We start from the raw sequence: 16083 nt of genomic DNA, 5'->3' as shown, positions 1-16083 counted from the left end.
AAGGGACGTACGCGCGGGAAAGACGTGAGTGCGCCCAAGGGACATGCGCGCGCCGAGACCTGCGCCTGCGCAAGTCCGCAAGTCCACGCCCCGCGGCCCTGAGCGCGTCTGCCAGGCTCAGGAGGCGGGGCTGGGGTAGCCGCTCATCGACGCGTGGCCCACAGGCGCTGCTTCCGCTCGGCCCGCGGGCTCCGCTGGGCGCCGCTCACAGCCGCCGCCTCCCACATCGGTTGCGGGGGTGTCTTCAGGCTCCGTAAGCGGCGCGCCTGGTCGGCCGGCCCTTTTAAGTCCTAAGGTTTAATATTGTCTGTACTGTTGTCATGGCCGTTACGTTTTTGCAGTTCATCTGACGATCGGCTTCTCCTTGGTGAGCCGGTTCCTGAGGTTACACTCTCCCAGTTTCTTAGTTCAGCAACAAATACCAGATTCTCACTGCGGACAAGCTGCCTCGCTTGGACCCAGGGCGGCGCCGAGAAGGGCCCCGGCCCGAGGCGCAGGCGAGGAAAGGCGGCGGGAAGGCGGCAGTTCGGGGAGCTGACGGCCTTTGCCTCTCGCCTCGGCCCCGGGACCGGCCCCTGTGCGCACAGGAAGCGGACGCCGAGCCTAAGCAGAAGCAGGGCTGCTGCCTCGCAGCTGCTGCCGCCGCCTTTCCGATGCTCCCGCGGTTCTGGCCCCGGTGGCACGGTCTCCTCGCCTGGGGTGCCCCATCCCGGCCGCTGAGATCTCCCCGTCGGGCCCCGAACGCCGGGGAGCACAGACGGCTAGATCCGCGGCCTTGTTGCCTGGCCGTAGGTCTTGGCTGTTCCCGCAGCCTCCCGGCCTCCTTTCTGGCCTCCTCTACTCCACAGGGGCGCCGGGCCCAGCCCGCTGGCCGGCTCCTCCCGCACCTGCCCCGCCCGCACGCCCTGCCCCTCTCTCCACCCTGCCTGCCCTGCTGCACCCCTGGGACCTGCACGCTTCCTGAGGGCGAGGTGCAGGTGTTGGGCACTCCCCCCACCCCCCCCCACCCCCCCCCACCCCGCATCTGCATGGTACTCTCAGCAGGAGCTAACCGTACCTATTTGTGCTACTAAACGAGCCCGTGACGGGTCCCAGGGTCGCTGCAGGCCTTTGAGTCTCAGTTTCAACATCTGTAAAATGGGTTTAATGTTAAGGTCCCCTTTAGCTCTAAAAGTCATTAGACCACCTATCTGGGTTTCTCAAGCAGCAGTCATGTTAGAGAAAAAAATGTGTGTTTCATTTTTCAGCTGATTTCTTAAACAGATTTATTCCAGTGAACTAGTGGAAACCAGTCGCTGACTTAGAATGGGAGTTAAATCTACTGTCATTGTAATGCTGCTACTGGTCTCTGGGCTCCCATAACATGTTGTTTGGTGGTAGATTTAATTTTTTTTATCAAATAACCCACTGGCATTTGAAAATCAAATTGTGTTACACATTCATTAACGAAAAGTTACAGTTTCCGCCCCGCCCTTCTTCTCAGTTCTGCTCCTCAGTGTGCTCTCTAGGGGCCATTATTTTCAACATTTTTAGCTACTACTTTGGAACTTAGCTTCACACTTCTAAATAATTTATCTCTACCCCATTTGTTAATTTTTAGACATTCTCCATTGACTTCCTGCTATGGTAGATGAGGATTTAACACTTGTTCATCCTCCCTTCATTGTCTTCCCCCCAGTTTTTTCTAAATTTTCTGTTTGTTTGTTTTTAATTATTACAAATGCTCTGTGACAAATTACCGCAAATTCAGTGGCTTAAAACAACATCAAGCCCTGACCGGTGTGGCTCAGTGGATAGAGCGTTGGCCTGCGGACTGAGGGTCCCAGGTTTGATTCCGGTCAAGGGCATGTACCTTGGTTGCAGGCACATCCCCAGTGGGGGGTGTGCAGGAGGCAGCTGATTGATGTTTCTCTCTCATCGATGTTTCTAACTCTCTTTCCCTCTTCCTTCCTCTCTGTAAAAAATCAATAAAATATATTTTAAAAACAAAACAACAACAAAAAAAAACACATCAATTTATTATCTTACCATTCTGAGACCAGAAATCTGAAAATGGGTTAAAATCGAGGTATTGGCAAGACCTCCTTCCTTCGGTAGGCTCTATAGGAGAATCATTTCCTTGCCTTCTCCAGCTTCTAAAGGCTGCCCACTTTCCTTGGCATATGGCCCATTCTTGGTCACTCCTACCTGACCATTTTTTGACTCTGACCCCCACACCCCAACTTCCTTTTATAAGGATGCTTGTGATCACCTTGGGCTCACACTAATAATCCAGATAATCTCCCCATCCCAAAACCCTTAACTTAATCATGGCTATAAAGCTCCTTTGGCACAAAAAGGTAGCATATTCACAGGTTCCAGAGATTTTTGTGTTTTAGGGGGGACGGAGCATTATTTGACTTCCCAAGGGTCTAACAGACCTGGGAAATGCCCATATGTTCCACCAGATAATCTCCCAGTTCCAAGTTCTGAGTCTTGGGATTTGGCTCCGTCTGGTTCATACCCCCTTTGCAGACATATACGCTGTAGCTTCCTATGGTGTGCTCAGTGAGGAAGTTACTGTGCCAAGCGTGTACTGACATCACCTGTGTGGTACTGTCTCCTCTCCCATTCTCTTTCGTTTTTATGAAATTGAGCCTATTTTAATCCTGCACTCTCATTTTAGTGGGATTCTGTGGGGGAGGGGGGAGCAGTGGGGAAGGGATAATTAGTTTAATCGTGTGTGATCATGTTTATCTGGTAGTTGTTTTTCACGCAAGCTTTCATAATGGGGATTTTTGTGTGTGATTTTTTTTTCTTTTTTTTACAGGGCCAAAAAGGCAGCGTTTTGACTGTGACTCAGGCAGGTGACCAGGAATGAGAAACTGGGAGATCCCGTTTAATTTGAATAACAGAGCTCATTTTCCACACCCAAGTTCTGTGTGGAAAGTCCCTGTGCAGGACCCGCCTTAGGGATTTCTCTTTACTTCAGTGAGAGTTAATGTGACCTGATGAAAGCGCAAGGGCTTAGGAGTCAGGTAGACTGTTTACCCTGTAACTTGCTACCTCCATGAGCTCTCTGAGCCTCAGTATCCTCATCTGTAAACAGGTAGTTAAGCCCAGCCAGAGTGGCTCAGTGGTTGAGCGCCGACCTATGAACCTGGAGGTCATGGCTCGTTCCCGGTCAGGACACATGCCCAGGTTGTGGGCTCTATCCTCTGTGTGGGGCCTGCAGGAGGCAGCCGATCAATGATTCCCTCTCATCATTGATGTTTCTATCTCTCTTTCCCTCTCCCTTCCTCTCTGAAGTCAATACAAATATATTTAAAAAGAAAAGAATAATTGATCACTTACTGTATACCTGGCTCACAGTAAGCACTCAGTTAGAGCAAATTTTAAATTGCTTTCAAGTCTAGCCTGAGATGGCAAGGAAAGAGGTGTGATTCTATAGTCAAGACCCTGAACCAGATCAGCAGCCTCCAGAATCTACCATCTGTGCTTTGGACCTTCCCCGGGTTCTTCCCAGCTTGTCTCTATGCATTGTTGCTTTGACTGGATGGTATGACTCTGCTGTTCTCCCCCCCATTTCAGCAAGGGCCTCCTGACCTAGCAGCCAAGACTGCCCCAGACCTCCTACCATGTACCACAACCCTCTCATCTACTGCACCTGCTGGGACCCCTGGAACTTGGAACCACGGAAGCTAATCAAGACCCCTCAGCCACCAAAAAAGACCTCCACAGGGAAGCCCAAGTAAGCATTACCTGGGATAGGCAAGGGCCTGGGGGCTTGGGGTCCATTTGCAGCCTTCTTTCTCTCACAAGATTCCCCAAAACAATTTGGTAGCCAAGATCCCAAGGGGGCCAGAAAGCCTAGCTCTACACGGCTTTCCCTGTCGGCCTGTTAGCTGCACATTGCTCTAGCCAGTCCTGCTAGGCTTAGTGTCATTGTACGTGAGGAATCTCAGAGATGATTGAGCAGAGAGAGGAGGGCTTCCAGCCAAAGGGCCCCATGGCAGCTGCCCCTCCATATGGGACCAAGAGCTTTGGGAACTGGGGGCAAACTGTGCTGCCAACCGGGGACCCCCTAGGACAGTGAGCAAGTGCCAGGGTCTTCAGCCTGAGGCTGCCAAAGATCATCTGTTGTGAGCCCATGTATTCTAATTCGGGGTCACTGTGGAGACGTACCTCATCTGGGAGCGCTTAAACAGAGTTGGGAATATCCAGTTTTCCCTTTTTGCTGTCTGTTTTTTCCTTTCAGGCTAACTCTTCTTCCTCCAGCTTCAAAAAAACAAAATTATGTCCAACCACCAACAAAACCTGTTGTCTCCCCAAAGTAAGTATCTGCATGTGCATGGGGCGGGAATGGTTTGAGGTACGTGAATAAAACAATCTCCTTCCTTGGCCTTCATACCCTTGCCTGCAACTTGAACTCATTGCTGCCAGGAATGTCAGAGAATCCACTGTGAAGGCCCCCAAAACTCAGATCCTACAGATAGATTCTATGGTCCTCTGCACCCACAGCTTGCAGAATCACCACAGATGAGCTCTCAGCTAAGGTGCCCTGACAACTGTCTCCTGCCCTAAAAGGGCACAGTTCTTGATGCCTGTTAAAGGCAAAGAGCCTCCCTTTGGTGGTTTCACCCTTTTACGGGTTTCTTTCCTGTGTCTAAGATTGTTTACAAATTGCAACTCTGTTTTTACTTACAAATTTAAAAATTTACCAATATTTTATAAGCTTATAAATATAACTTAATTTTGTCTTTGCATGAGTCTTTGTATTCTGTTTATTTGGAATATATTTATTGAGCATCTATTATTTGTTAAGCACTTTTCCGGGTGCGAGAAACAGCAGTGAACACAACAGAGCCTCTGCTCTCTTGGAGTTGACAGTCATGATTTCATGTATGGAGATCAGGGCAAGTCCCTCTGTAAAGGGGGCAGTGGGAGCCACACTGACATCTGGGCCAAGTACTCCTCTCAGAGGGAGCAGCAAGCACAAGGGCTGTGAGCAGGACCTCGCTTGGCACACCTCGCCTTTTCCAGGAAAGCAGAGAGACCAGTGTGTTGGGAATGGAGGACGTGAAGGTAGAGTGGTGGGAGATGAACTCAGAGAAGTAACAGAGGTGATGAATGTGGTTGGCGTCATAATGGTTCCCCAGAGATGTCTGTACACTAATCCCTGGAAACTGTGACCATGTTCTGTTACTTGCCAGGGGGCAATTGAGCTTACAGATGAAGTTATGTTTGCTAATCAGCTGACCGTGACAGATTACCCTGGAAGATCTAGCCCGGCCGCAGGTAACAATAAAGGTCCTCATATGTGAAAGAGGAAGTCAGAGTGTCAGAGAAGGAGATGTGACAACAAAAGCAGAGGTTGGAGTGATGCAATTATTGGCTTTGAAGATGGAGAAAAATAGGCAATGGAACGGGTTTTCTTTTAAAGCCTCCAGGAGGAATACCAACCTACCAGCACCTTGGTTTCCACCCAGTGAGACCCCTTGCAGACTTGACTCTAAAACTGTAAGATAATAAATTGGTATTGTTTAAAGCCACTTAACTTAGAGTAATTTGTTACGGCAGCGAAAGGAAATTTACACAGTGAAGTTTGCTGGCCACTGTAAGGGCTTTGGCTTTTACTCTGAAAGGGATGGTGTATCAGCTGCTAGAGCTGCCATGACAACAACAACAACAACAACAAAAGACGGGGTGGCTTAAGCAACAGACACATTTTCTCACAGTCCTGGAGACTGGAATACCAAGAGCTAGGTGCTGGCAGGCTGGTTTCCTCTCAGGACTCTCTGCTGGGCTTGCCATTGGCTGCCTGCTTGCTGCCTCTTCACATGACATTTCCTTTGTACGTGTGCCTCCCTAGAGGGTCTCTCTATGCATCCTCATCTCTCTTATGAGAGCACCAGAAAGATTGGATTAGGGTCCACCTTAATGGCCTTATTTTACCCAAAGGCCTTATCTCTAAATCCAGCCATACTCTGAGATAACAGGGGTTAGGGTTTCAACATATGAATTTGGAGTGGGGAGAGGTAGACACAACTTAGCCCATAACAGCTGGGAAGCCACAGAGGATTCTGAGAAGAGTGACATGATCCAACTTGCATTTTGGAAAGACTAATCTGACTACTGCACTGGGAATGAAGACTTACTCCAATGGCCAAGAGAAGAAGCCTTGGGAGAAGCCAAGGGAGATAATGTGCAATTGCAGGGACCCCACCAAGGGATGATGATGATTGAACTTGGTGGAAACAGTAGAGGTGCTAAGAAGTGGTCGCATTCTAGATATATTCTAAAGGTAGAAACCAATAGGATCTGCTAATGGGATGGGTATAAAGTATGAGAAAAAAAACAAAAGGAATCAAAGCTGACTTCAGGATGTCTGGCTGAGCCCCGGGAAGGATGGAGTTGCCATTTTCTGTGACTGCGGAGATTGCATGAGGCGCACACATGTAGGGGATTGCGCTTAGGCATTTTGAGATCTCTCTAAATTTCCAAGTGCAATGTCAAGTAAGCAGCTGGGTAAGCAGGTCTGAGAGGTCTGAGCTGCGGATAAACATTTGAGAGTCATTAGCATATGGTACTTAGAGCCCTGCACCCAGGTGACATCTCCAGGGCAAGGAGTGGAGATAGCGGTAGGAAGAGGTGGGAGAACTGAGCCCAGAGCACTCCTGTTGAGAGGTGGAAAAGATGAGAGGATCGAACGGACGTCGAGAAGGTGTGGCCAGTGAGGCAGATGAAGAATCATCTACCTGGTGTTCTGGAAGCAAAACAAAAATGTTCCAAGAAGGAGGGTCTGATTATCTCTGTTAAAAACTGCTGCTAGTCAATTAAGATGAGGGCCAAGCAGTACTGTTGGACTTAGTAGCCTGCATCTGGGTGACAACGAAGGGAATTGTCTCAGAGGAGTGATGGTGGAAAGCCTGAAGGGAATTGGATCCATTCATAATAAGGAGTCCACGGAATGCCTGTATGAAACGTTTCCTGGTTGCCTGCCTTCTGTGTGCTGGCACCCTGCAGGCATGATCCTACCTATGGATCTTATCTAACTTCCATTTCAACAGACAAGCTCAAGGCCTCAGCTACCCAGTGCTTGTTGGGAGAGACCTCACTAAGACCCACAGCTCCACTCTGACCACCAACACTAGCCCCGGCCAACATTGTCCTCCTCTGGCTTTGCAATATAGTGAGGAACACTTTGTGGGTATTTTTTTAAATATCTCAAGAAAAACAATTTTAAATATTATAATGTTACATGCAATAAACACCAATTATTTGTGGGTATTTTTAAATTCTCTATCACAGACCTGCTGATTGTATTTATAACTTTCCAGTAAGACCATTCAAGGCAACATATTCCCTGAAACATGACGTCTTCCAAAACCAATTCAGAGAACACACACTGGGGAATGTGTCCTCCGCTCTGGCTCCGGCCAGCACTTGGGAAGGGGGATGGAGCAGCCACACAGGCAGACAGGAAGAGGCCCAGGCAGACATTGACATGACCTCCAAATGGGGACAAAGAAGCTGCTCAGCAGTCAGCCTTTAACTTGGGCCTCTGTCCTCAAGCATGCCACCTTGACACTCTGAATCTGTCCCTTTTGTGAATCCTGTCATTTTCTTGCAAACATATAATGTGCTTTTTGTGTTCTAAGTTTTCAATTCTTAAACATGAACTATAACTCAATTTTTATAACCCTATTTTAGCAATTCTTGGGGTTTGTTTTTGTTTTGCTTTTGATTTTGTGTACATCAGAGGCCTTGAAAAATGGCAGTGGCAGAGCGCTCTCAATCCCTGAGAGACACAATTAGGAGATCTCTTTATCTGTACTTCTCTACGGCACTTAATTCTTTTTCTTCTTCTAGTTTCAGTATTTATGTGCCTTTTTTCATCTCTTAAATAAAACTATCACATCTTATTCCATTTCTCTTGGTACGGAGCGCTGTGGTTTGCATATATGAACTACTCATTGAATTCATTAAATGAGAAATTGTGAAATGCTTTCAGCGATGTCAACAAAGTGTCAGAATTTGGTCATTGTAATCAGAGTAATCTGAGTAACAGGTTGACAAGAACAAAAAGAGTAAAGATGAGTCGTTCTGGATCAACCTTACTTTTTACTTTTCAATGAGAGAAGCATCATTTTCTGACAAAATGAGTATCTACGTAGCCACATAAAAGTTCCAAAGTTAAAGCAATGCTATGGAAGATCTCAGTTTGTTCAATGAGATTTATTAAGAGCAAAAAATGACATAAACTCAAATCCAGGGTCAGCTTTTTAAAGAGATTGCCCATCCAGTGGTTTCCCAACAAGGTTTTCCTAAATTCAGAGAAAACAAGCCAAATTATCCATTGTGGACAGTTGAACTAGGAACATATGGTTAAGTTGCATTTTAAGTGATTTTAAATCTTAAATTACATGTGGACCTCATTGAAATATCAGTGTATATTATGCACTCATGCCCATTTCTTAACACGTAGACTTTTTTTTTTTGTCAGTGAAAATTAAAATCAAAGGTTGGTGGTCACCTCTAAGGTAGCCAAATCCTTGGAATGTTTTTCTCAGTGCTTCTCTGGAGGCCCCCTCTGGGGGTGGGAGATGTGGGATCTAATCCAGACTGATGGTTATTAACCAAGATGGAACTGCTTCCACCAGGAAAAGTCCTTCCAGCCCCACTCCCCACATCCGGAGTCAGCCACGGACTCTGGACCAGTCCCATCCTAGTAACCGACCCCACAGCCCCTAATGTTAGTGCGGTTGTTTTGATTGTGGGGAACTGGAACTTCCAGAGCAGGTTTCAGTTGTCTCTCTTCACAGCAGTTGGCCAGTGGTTGTGTACATGTGTGGTATTGTAGAGGCCAAGGGGAGAGGCCTACCTATTCTTGTCAGCACATCAGAAGGTAGTTACTCTAATATTTCAACCTTCTAGGTGAACTTCCTTATAAATACTTTTTTGATATTTGGGTACCTGATATTATACTCAGGTTTCTGTACCTGAAACAAAAATTTATTATGATCAGGAAATCTGTACCAGACCTCAAAATAGTAACATTTTGCTTATCCTGAATTAACTTGCAACTTCAGGGTCCCAGAACACGGAATTCTGGTGCAAATGAGAAGAAAAGTGGTTATACAGACAACATATATGTCACTAAAAAAATGTGTGCATTTATGATTATGCATCATCCCTTTGAATTTCACTCCAGGCTTCTTGGCCCTTATTTTAGGAATGGTTCTACTATTAAGACTAGTGACTAGTTGATTTTCCACTTTTCCACTACCTGCCATTTTATTACAACCTATGTACCAGTGATCTCTGGACCACTAAATATTCTCTATTTTCTAAAGTAAAATATTTTGAGAACTGATGGGCCACACAGATTATCCTAGGAATGTCACATTTTGCAGATGAGTGGTGGGGTCAGGGCACAGCTGATCTTGGAACTTCTCTTTGCTCGTTGGTTGATTCTGAGCATGCATTTCTCTTGCAGAGCGAAAACCCACTTAGGAAAACAAGAAGAGAGCAATAATTTACCTTCTGTGAGTAAAAATGGAAAGAGGGTTGTGGGATGTACCGTTATTGAGTACCTACTGTGTGCAGGCATGGGCCTTTTACACATACTGACTTCATTGAATCTTTGCAACAATCCTGAGGAGGTGCTGGAATTACTGCATATAGTGTAGGACCAGGACTTGGACTCGGCTCTGCCAGACCCCAGAGAGAGTATTTAATGACCTTTACTGCCTTATGTAGGGTGAGGAGAGTGTGCCAGGAAAACCAGGTGGTGGCAGTCAGTCCAGGACAGGAGACAACTCATGCGCAGGTGTAGGAAACCCTCTGCTGTACTTGGGAATCCACAAATGCTTGGCAAGGGGCCGCCAGGGCATCTGAGAGGGGGCAGGGCAGGAGAACACTGGAGAAAGAGATGGGGAGCAAACCCTGAAGGATCTTGACACCTGCCTAGAAGTTTGGGCCCAAACCTTTTGATGTCTTGGAACCTTTATGTGTCTGACAGGCATGTGACCAGGTAAGATTTACATTTTAGGGGGGAAAAACACACCCTCTGGTGGGATATAGTTGGTACTTTTACTACTTTCTGCTTTTGTCTATTTTCCTTTCTTCCCTAACCCCCTTCAAAGAAGATCATGCGATCCCTTAATGGGCAGGGAAAAAACCCCAAAATGTCATAGCCCTCCAGGTGGAGAGGATGATGAACTCAGGGGGAGCCAGACTGAAGGCGGAGAGGCCCGCTGGGGAGGTAGCTCCAGAGCCCAGGAGACAGATGTTGGTGGCCTCCAGCTCCATCAGGGGCAAGGCTGGGAGAGGAGAGGGTGAGGATGAGACACTTTTAGGAGATAACAATGGCAGGACCTGTGGCCGCCTGCAGGGGTGTCCACAACTGTAGAAGGTACAGTCGCATCCGAATCTATGGCTGCTGGTAGCCCTGCATCTGACAGGAGACAGAGAAGGAACTGACTGAAAAAAATTTTTTTGAACCTGTGCTAGGCATTTTCTCATGTTATTTTGTTTTAGCTTCACAAAATCCCTTTGAGGAAGAGCTATTATCCTTATTTTCTAATGAGGAAACGGCATAGTGATGTTGAACAACTATGGTTGGTGGCAGAGCCAGGATTTAAAATCAGGCCTGTCTAATTCCAAACGTTCAGCTGCCTCCTGGCTTCTGGCCATGATGGAGAACATAGAGGAGGAACAGGGTTTGGGTGTAGAATGTGGAGTGGGTGACAATGGCTGGATTTTGGAAATGTTGGGCTTGAAAGGCATAGGGAGACATCCAGGATCTAGCTGAGTCTTACAATTGGATCTCAGGAGAGAAATATGGAGATACGAGGGTGAATGGTAACTGGGGAGGGCACAGTCCATCTCAAGTCTCTGTTTGTAGATGTGATAGGGGCACTAGTGGATTTGGAAGAATCTCAGCTTGCTGCAATATTCTCTTACCTTCCACCCTGTTGCCCAGGAAGTGATCAACGTGTGCCCTGGCTATCGCCTCTTTCGGAATAGGGAGCAGATTTCCGTCACTTTGGGAGATGAGATGTTTGATAGGAAAAAGCGTTTGAAATCAGAGATCATGGACAAAATCAGAATTCGCAGGTAATGTCTTTGGGCCAACATCCAGCTCCTCGAACCTCTCCCGAGCTGGCTCAGCCTGGCCTCAAAGATAAGTGCCTAATGTCTACTCCCAGTCCTGCGCTGGAGGTGCTGCGAGTCCCTTCATGCCTCAGCCCTCTGCCTGCTCCTCTCCACCCTGGCTCTCTGCTCCAATCCCATTCTAGTCAGGATGAAGGTCAGCTCAGCAGCTCTGGAAAAGGATTAGGTGTAGTATAATTCGTACTAAAGGAGAGCAGTTTTTCCTGACAGTAATGAACTGATGAGATATTAATACAATAATCTAAATTTTTTGGGTGAGAACTAAAAATAAAGTCGGGGTTTCTGGGAGGCCCGAGTATACATCCCTTTTTTATTATGTCCAAAGGTACTACTCAGCTTATGCCTCTGGGAGATGTAGCTTGGAATATTCTGGTCTAACTCCCTCTCAGTTGAGTACACTGTCATCCTCTCTGTCATTCAAGTCCTACCCACTCTCTATCCTCCAATGCCATGTAAAAGCGGTCCCCACATCCTTTACATTCCACCTCCTAAATCCCTCATGTCTTCTCCTTCCCCTTCCCCATCTACCTACACTATTGCAATGGCTCCCCAATGAGTGTCTCTTCCTTGGGCTTTAAATTGCTATGAAAATTATTTTTTCAAGACAGAAATCTAAAAGACCAACAATAGCAACAGAACACACACACACACACACACACACACACATCATCTAGGTATATAGGAATATGGGTATATAGAAAGGATATGACCAAGCTGTTAGCAGTGGTTTTCTTTGGGAAGGGATTCAGACTAGGATAAGGCTGAAGGACGCATAGGCCCACTGTTGAGAGGGGCCATGCAGAAGTCACTCTGATCTGACCTGGCCTAGAGAAACCAGACTCCAGTCTCTGTGTTCCCTCCAGTGGGAACATTCCGGCCCTGTTTTCTTTGCTGCGCATCCAAGGCCCTCTCCAGGAGATGGGCCATGTACCCACAGTCAAGCCAGCACCCTCAGGCACCTCTTGGCCTCAATAAGAAAGTTGTCACCAATTATGGCATAATAAAATACTGTAGCCCATAATAGTTTTATTCCCTGGTAAAGCTGTGAGTATTGTTTATATTGAAGATCATGTTAGGAGTTCCCTATTGTTTAACTTTCTCATACCCTTTCTTTCTCATGCCTTGATGTCCTCTCTTCCCACATCCTTTTGTTTTCTCAACCTCTTAAATCAAAGACCTCTTCTCTGCTGCACTGTACACAGCACTGCCCTCCACCCTGTCTACTCCAGGTCAACCAAACAGAGCTGGATAATCTTAGACTCATGGAGGCCGCAGACCCAGAAGCACAGAAAACCTTTATCAAGTCTGAAAGCAACTCTTTCTCTCTCTCTCTCAAATCTTTTTTTTCTCTTTTAAATCTTTATTATTGAAAGTATTACATGCATCCTCCTTTTCCCCCCATTAATCTCTTCCAGCCCGCTCCCATCCACCTTCCCCAGGCCCTCACCATGCCATTGTCTGTATCCATGGGTTATGCATATATGCATACACGTTCATTAGTTGATCTCTTCCCACTCACCCTCCCCGGCCTTCCCTCTGAGTTTCAACAGTCTGTTCATACTTCTATGTCTCTGGGTCTATTTTTTTATTTTATTTTTTTATTGATTTCAGAGAGGAAGGGAAAGGGAGAGAAAGAGAGAAACATCAATGATGAGAAAGAATCATTGATCAACTGCCTCCTGCATACCCCCTACACAGCCTGGTCATATGCCCTTGACCGGAATCAAACCCAGGACCCTTCAGTCCGCAGGCTGATGTTCTACCCACTGAGCAAAACTGGCTAGGGCTCTGGGTCTATTTTTTATCATCAGTTTATTTGGTTCATTAGATTCCACATATGAGTGAGATCATGTGATACTTTTCTCTAACTGGTGAAAGCCACTCTCTTAAATCTCCTCCTCATCCAGTTTTTGGCCCATTCCTTGCCTATGATTCACTGTCAGCATCAATCCTATTCCCCACCTTCTCATTTCCTAATTTTCTGAATTTCTCCCCGCTCCATTTCAACTATCATTACCAAATCAAGGTCAAACCCTAATAGGTTTCTGACATATTCCACTTTCCCTTCCATTCAATAGGCCACTCAGCTCTGGCTAACTTACACAAAAGGGCCATGTTTGAGGCTTAACCACCCTACTGCCACATTCCTTCTCTCCACTCCTCTACCCCTCCCTCCCCACCTCAGTGATGGTGGAACAGGTACAGATGGTATGGCTTGGCTCTCACCAGAACACATCCAGTCATACTCAGGAAGAGGCCTGACTGGCATGAGAAAGCTTTGTGGGTGACTGAAGAATTACTTATCCCATAGGACTGATATCATTACTGACCTAGAAGAGCAGATCTCAGAGCTGACGATGATAATAGAGCAAATGAACAGAGACCACCAGTCTGCCAAAACAACGGTGAGTGATCCCTAAGCTAGCTGACGTCTCTGTGGGTACAGGAAAGACCAAGATTTTCAGATCACGCTATCTGCCAGGCATGCTGCCAAGTACCTGACTCATAGGAGCCACGTTGCCCAGGTGAGAGCTCTGAGGATAGGACTGGGGCCACCCAATACTATTTCTCTGTCTCCATCCTCCTCCATAATTGCAAGAACTCAAGTCCTTCTTCCAGGCCTAGCTGAGTTTCTGTAAGTTCCCCCAGTGCCTGCAGGGTGTTCAACACCACTGTCCTCTCCACACGAGGGGGCGCTGGCCATTTCCCGCCTGGCGGTGAGTTACGCTTCAGAGGTTGTGGAGGCTCTTGCTTAGGCACCACGGCGGTCAGTGCTTCCAGTGTTGCTCAAAAACTACCCAGAAGCCTTTAGTACCCACTTCCTGTTGCTACTGAAACTACCAAAGCCCAAATTTCGCTGATGTAAATTACACTCTTTGGGTTTCCTGGGGATTTTGGTGAAACCTCCTTTAGATTTTACCATCTATTTGATCATAATGTCTTCTTCCCCACTTCGAGCAGGTGTGCCTGGTGGCCTGCACTGGAGTGATAAACCAGAGCCATAATCAGACCCACCCCCACCTTGCCTGTTGGTATTGAAAGGCACTTGTAAAGGTTGAATTCCCAGCAGGCCCAGCCTTCACCCTCTCATGCACCCCAGATGCTTCTGAATCCTACAGGCACCCAGCTCATGACTCAGACTGAACCTTCCCTTACTAATGAGTCATTACTATGTTTATCTGAAAGCCCTGCCAGGTTTGTGTTTTTTTTCTACCCAAAGAAAATTGAGTCTCAGGAAGTTAAATAATTAGCCTAAGAGCATTTACCTTTATTTAGGCAAAATGCCTATTTTCACTCACTGAAGACATATTTAGAGATTACTTCCATGGAGGGACCTCAGATGTGATCCTTAACATTCACCTAAAAATAAAAATTCTTCCACCTGTAAACACCCCAAATTGTTGTGTGACCCTGTGCAAGGGAGGAGTGCTGGTGCCACGGTTCAGTAAGAGAGGGAAGGACAAGCCCCAGACCCTTGTCTCAGCAGGCAGTGGGTGTTAACTAATTTGGAAGTGTCCACTCCTCCTGAGACAGTGGCCAGAGGACTGGATGTGCTAGCATGGAAGGTCACCTGGAAGTGGGCAAAACTTGCCTGCTGGAACCCAGCCATTTTGCCAACGAGGCTTGAACACTGGATTTACAGTTCTTCGAAGGCAGGGTCTGAATCATAGACCTCTTTGGCTCTTCCAGGCCAAGCCCTTTGTTTAAGAAATGATTGTTCAATTGAATTCTGTATCTGAGGGTCTAAGGCAGCTGTGGGCAAACTACGGCCCACAGGCCAGATCCGGCCAGTTTGAAATGAATAAAACTAAAAAAAAAAAAGACCGTACCCTTTTATGTAATGATGTTTACTTTGAATTTATATTAGTTCACACAAACACTCCATCCATGCTTTTGTTCCGGCCCTCCGGTCCAGTTTAAGAACCCATTGTGGCCCTCGAGTCAAAAAGTTTGCCCACCCCTGGTAAGGCCACTCTCTTACAAAGAGATTACAGTCCAGCAGAGAGGACCGAGCCTGCTCACAAAACCTGGTAGTGACAGACATGGTTTCCATGCACCAATCCTACAAATTGATCACATGCCAGACCACACAGAGCAAGGCAAGAATTGTTCTGTTCCCTCATAATGATGGAGAGACACAGGGAGCGGGGTGTACCCCGTGAGTCAGAAGGCTTCTCACAAGTTGCAGACGAGTGGGAGTGGGGTCTTCAATCCTGTGTGGCTGATGATGGCCTCATTTGCAGCTCGCCAATGAAATGGAAATCCGCTGTGCTGAGATGAAGCAGGACTTCGAAAACAAGAGCAGGTATATTTTCTGGCACAAGCCCTTGTGTGCTGAAGGCCCTAAAGCTCCTGTATCCTCGCAGGACTTCAGTTCACTGGATTTCAGACAGTGTCAAATGGAATTGGGTAGCAAGGGGCGGGGGAGATGAGATGCATGTCTTTGGAGAGCAGGATGGTTTGATTTGAGGCACAGAAAAGGTTACCCCTGGTTTTGCACTTTCTCATCCAACTGTTTCATTCCCATTATAATCTCCCTTTTTGTTGGTTGCTGCAAAGAGCCATCTTTTAAAAATTGCATATGAGATTTCTGTGGTAGACAGCTGTGGTTCTCCTCCATCTCCTCCCCTTCCTCCTCTTCTACTCATACTGCTGCCCTCTCTGGCTGCTAGGTCAGGGCCTGGGCAAAATGGCAAGAAGGTATGGGAGGGGCAGGAGCCAGAGCCCCAAGGACAAATCAACAGGAAGTAAATGAGGTGTGTTGTCTGTGTGGGTGAGGAAACCCACAAAATCCCCTCCACGCTACCTGCTGGGCTCAGAAGCCCTGGTGGAGAGAAGTCTTCCTAATGGAGTCATAGACTTGTTTCCTTAAAAAACAATTTTTTAAATTAATTAACTTATTTATTTTTTTATTTCCTAACTTAT

General features: G+C 46.8%; 1 protein-coding gene across 1 annotated transcript in view; it reads left to right on the top strand.

Moving 5' to 3' along the window:
- Positions 1–337: 337 nt before the first annotated feature.
- The window catches only part of FLACC1 (flagellum associated containing coiled-coil domains 1), a gene marked incomplete at its 3' end in the record, with an annotated part of 37430 nt that continues 21684 nt past the window's right edge, over positions 338–16083 (top strand). The window contains exons 1-7 of the mRNA XM_081096156.1: positions 338–367; positions 3571–3730; positions 4238–4312; positions 9479–9527; positions 10967–11100; positions 13469–13562; positions 15402–15463. Coding sequence (XP_080952282.1) covers positions 3618–3730; positions 4238–4312; positions 9479–9527; positions 10967–11100; positions 13469–13562; positions 15402–15463 — 527 coding nt within the window. The 5' untranslated portion in view covers positions 338–367; positions 3571–3617. The remainder of the gene's footprint in view (positions 368–3570; positions 3731–4237; positions 4313–9478; positions 9528–10966; positions 11101–13468; positions 13563–15401; positions 15464–16083) is intronic.

This window comes from Myotis nattereri (assembly GCF_964212035.1).
Source record: "Myotis nattereri genome assembly, chromosome: 7".
In the NCBI taxonomy this organism is placed as follows: domain Eukaryota; kingdom Metazoa; phylum Chordata; class Mammalia; order Chiroptera; family Vespertilionidae; genus Myotis; species Myotis nattereri.
Note: the sequence above shows the minus strand (reverse complement) of the source record. Positions and strands in the feature narration are given on the sequence as shown.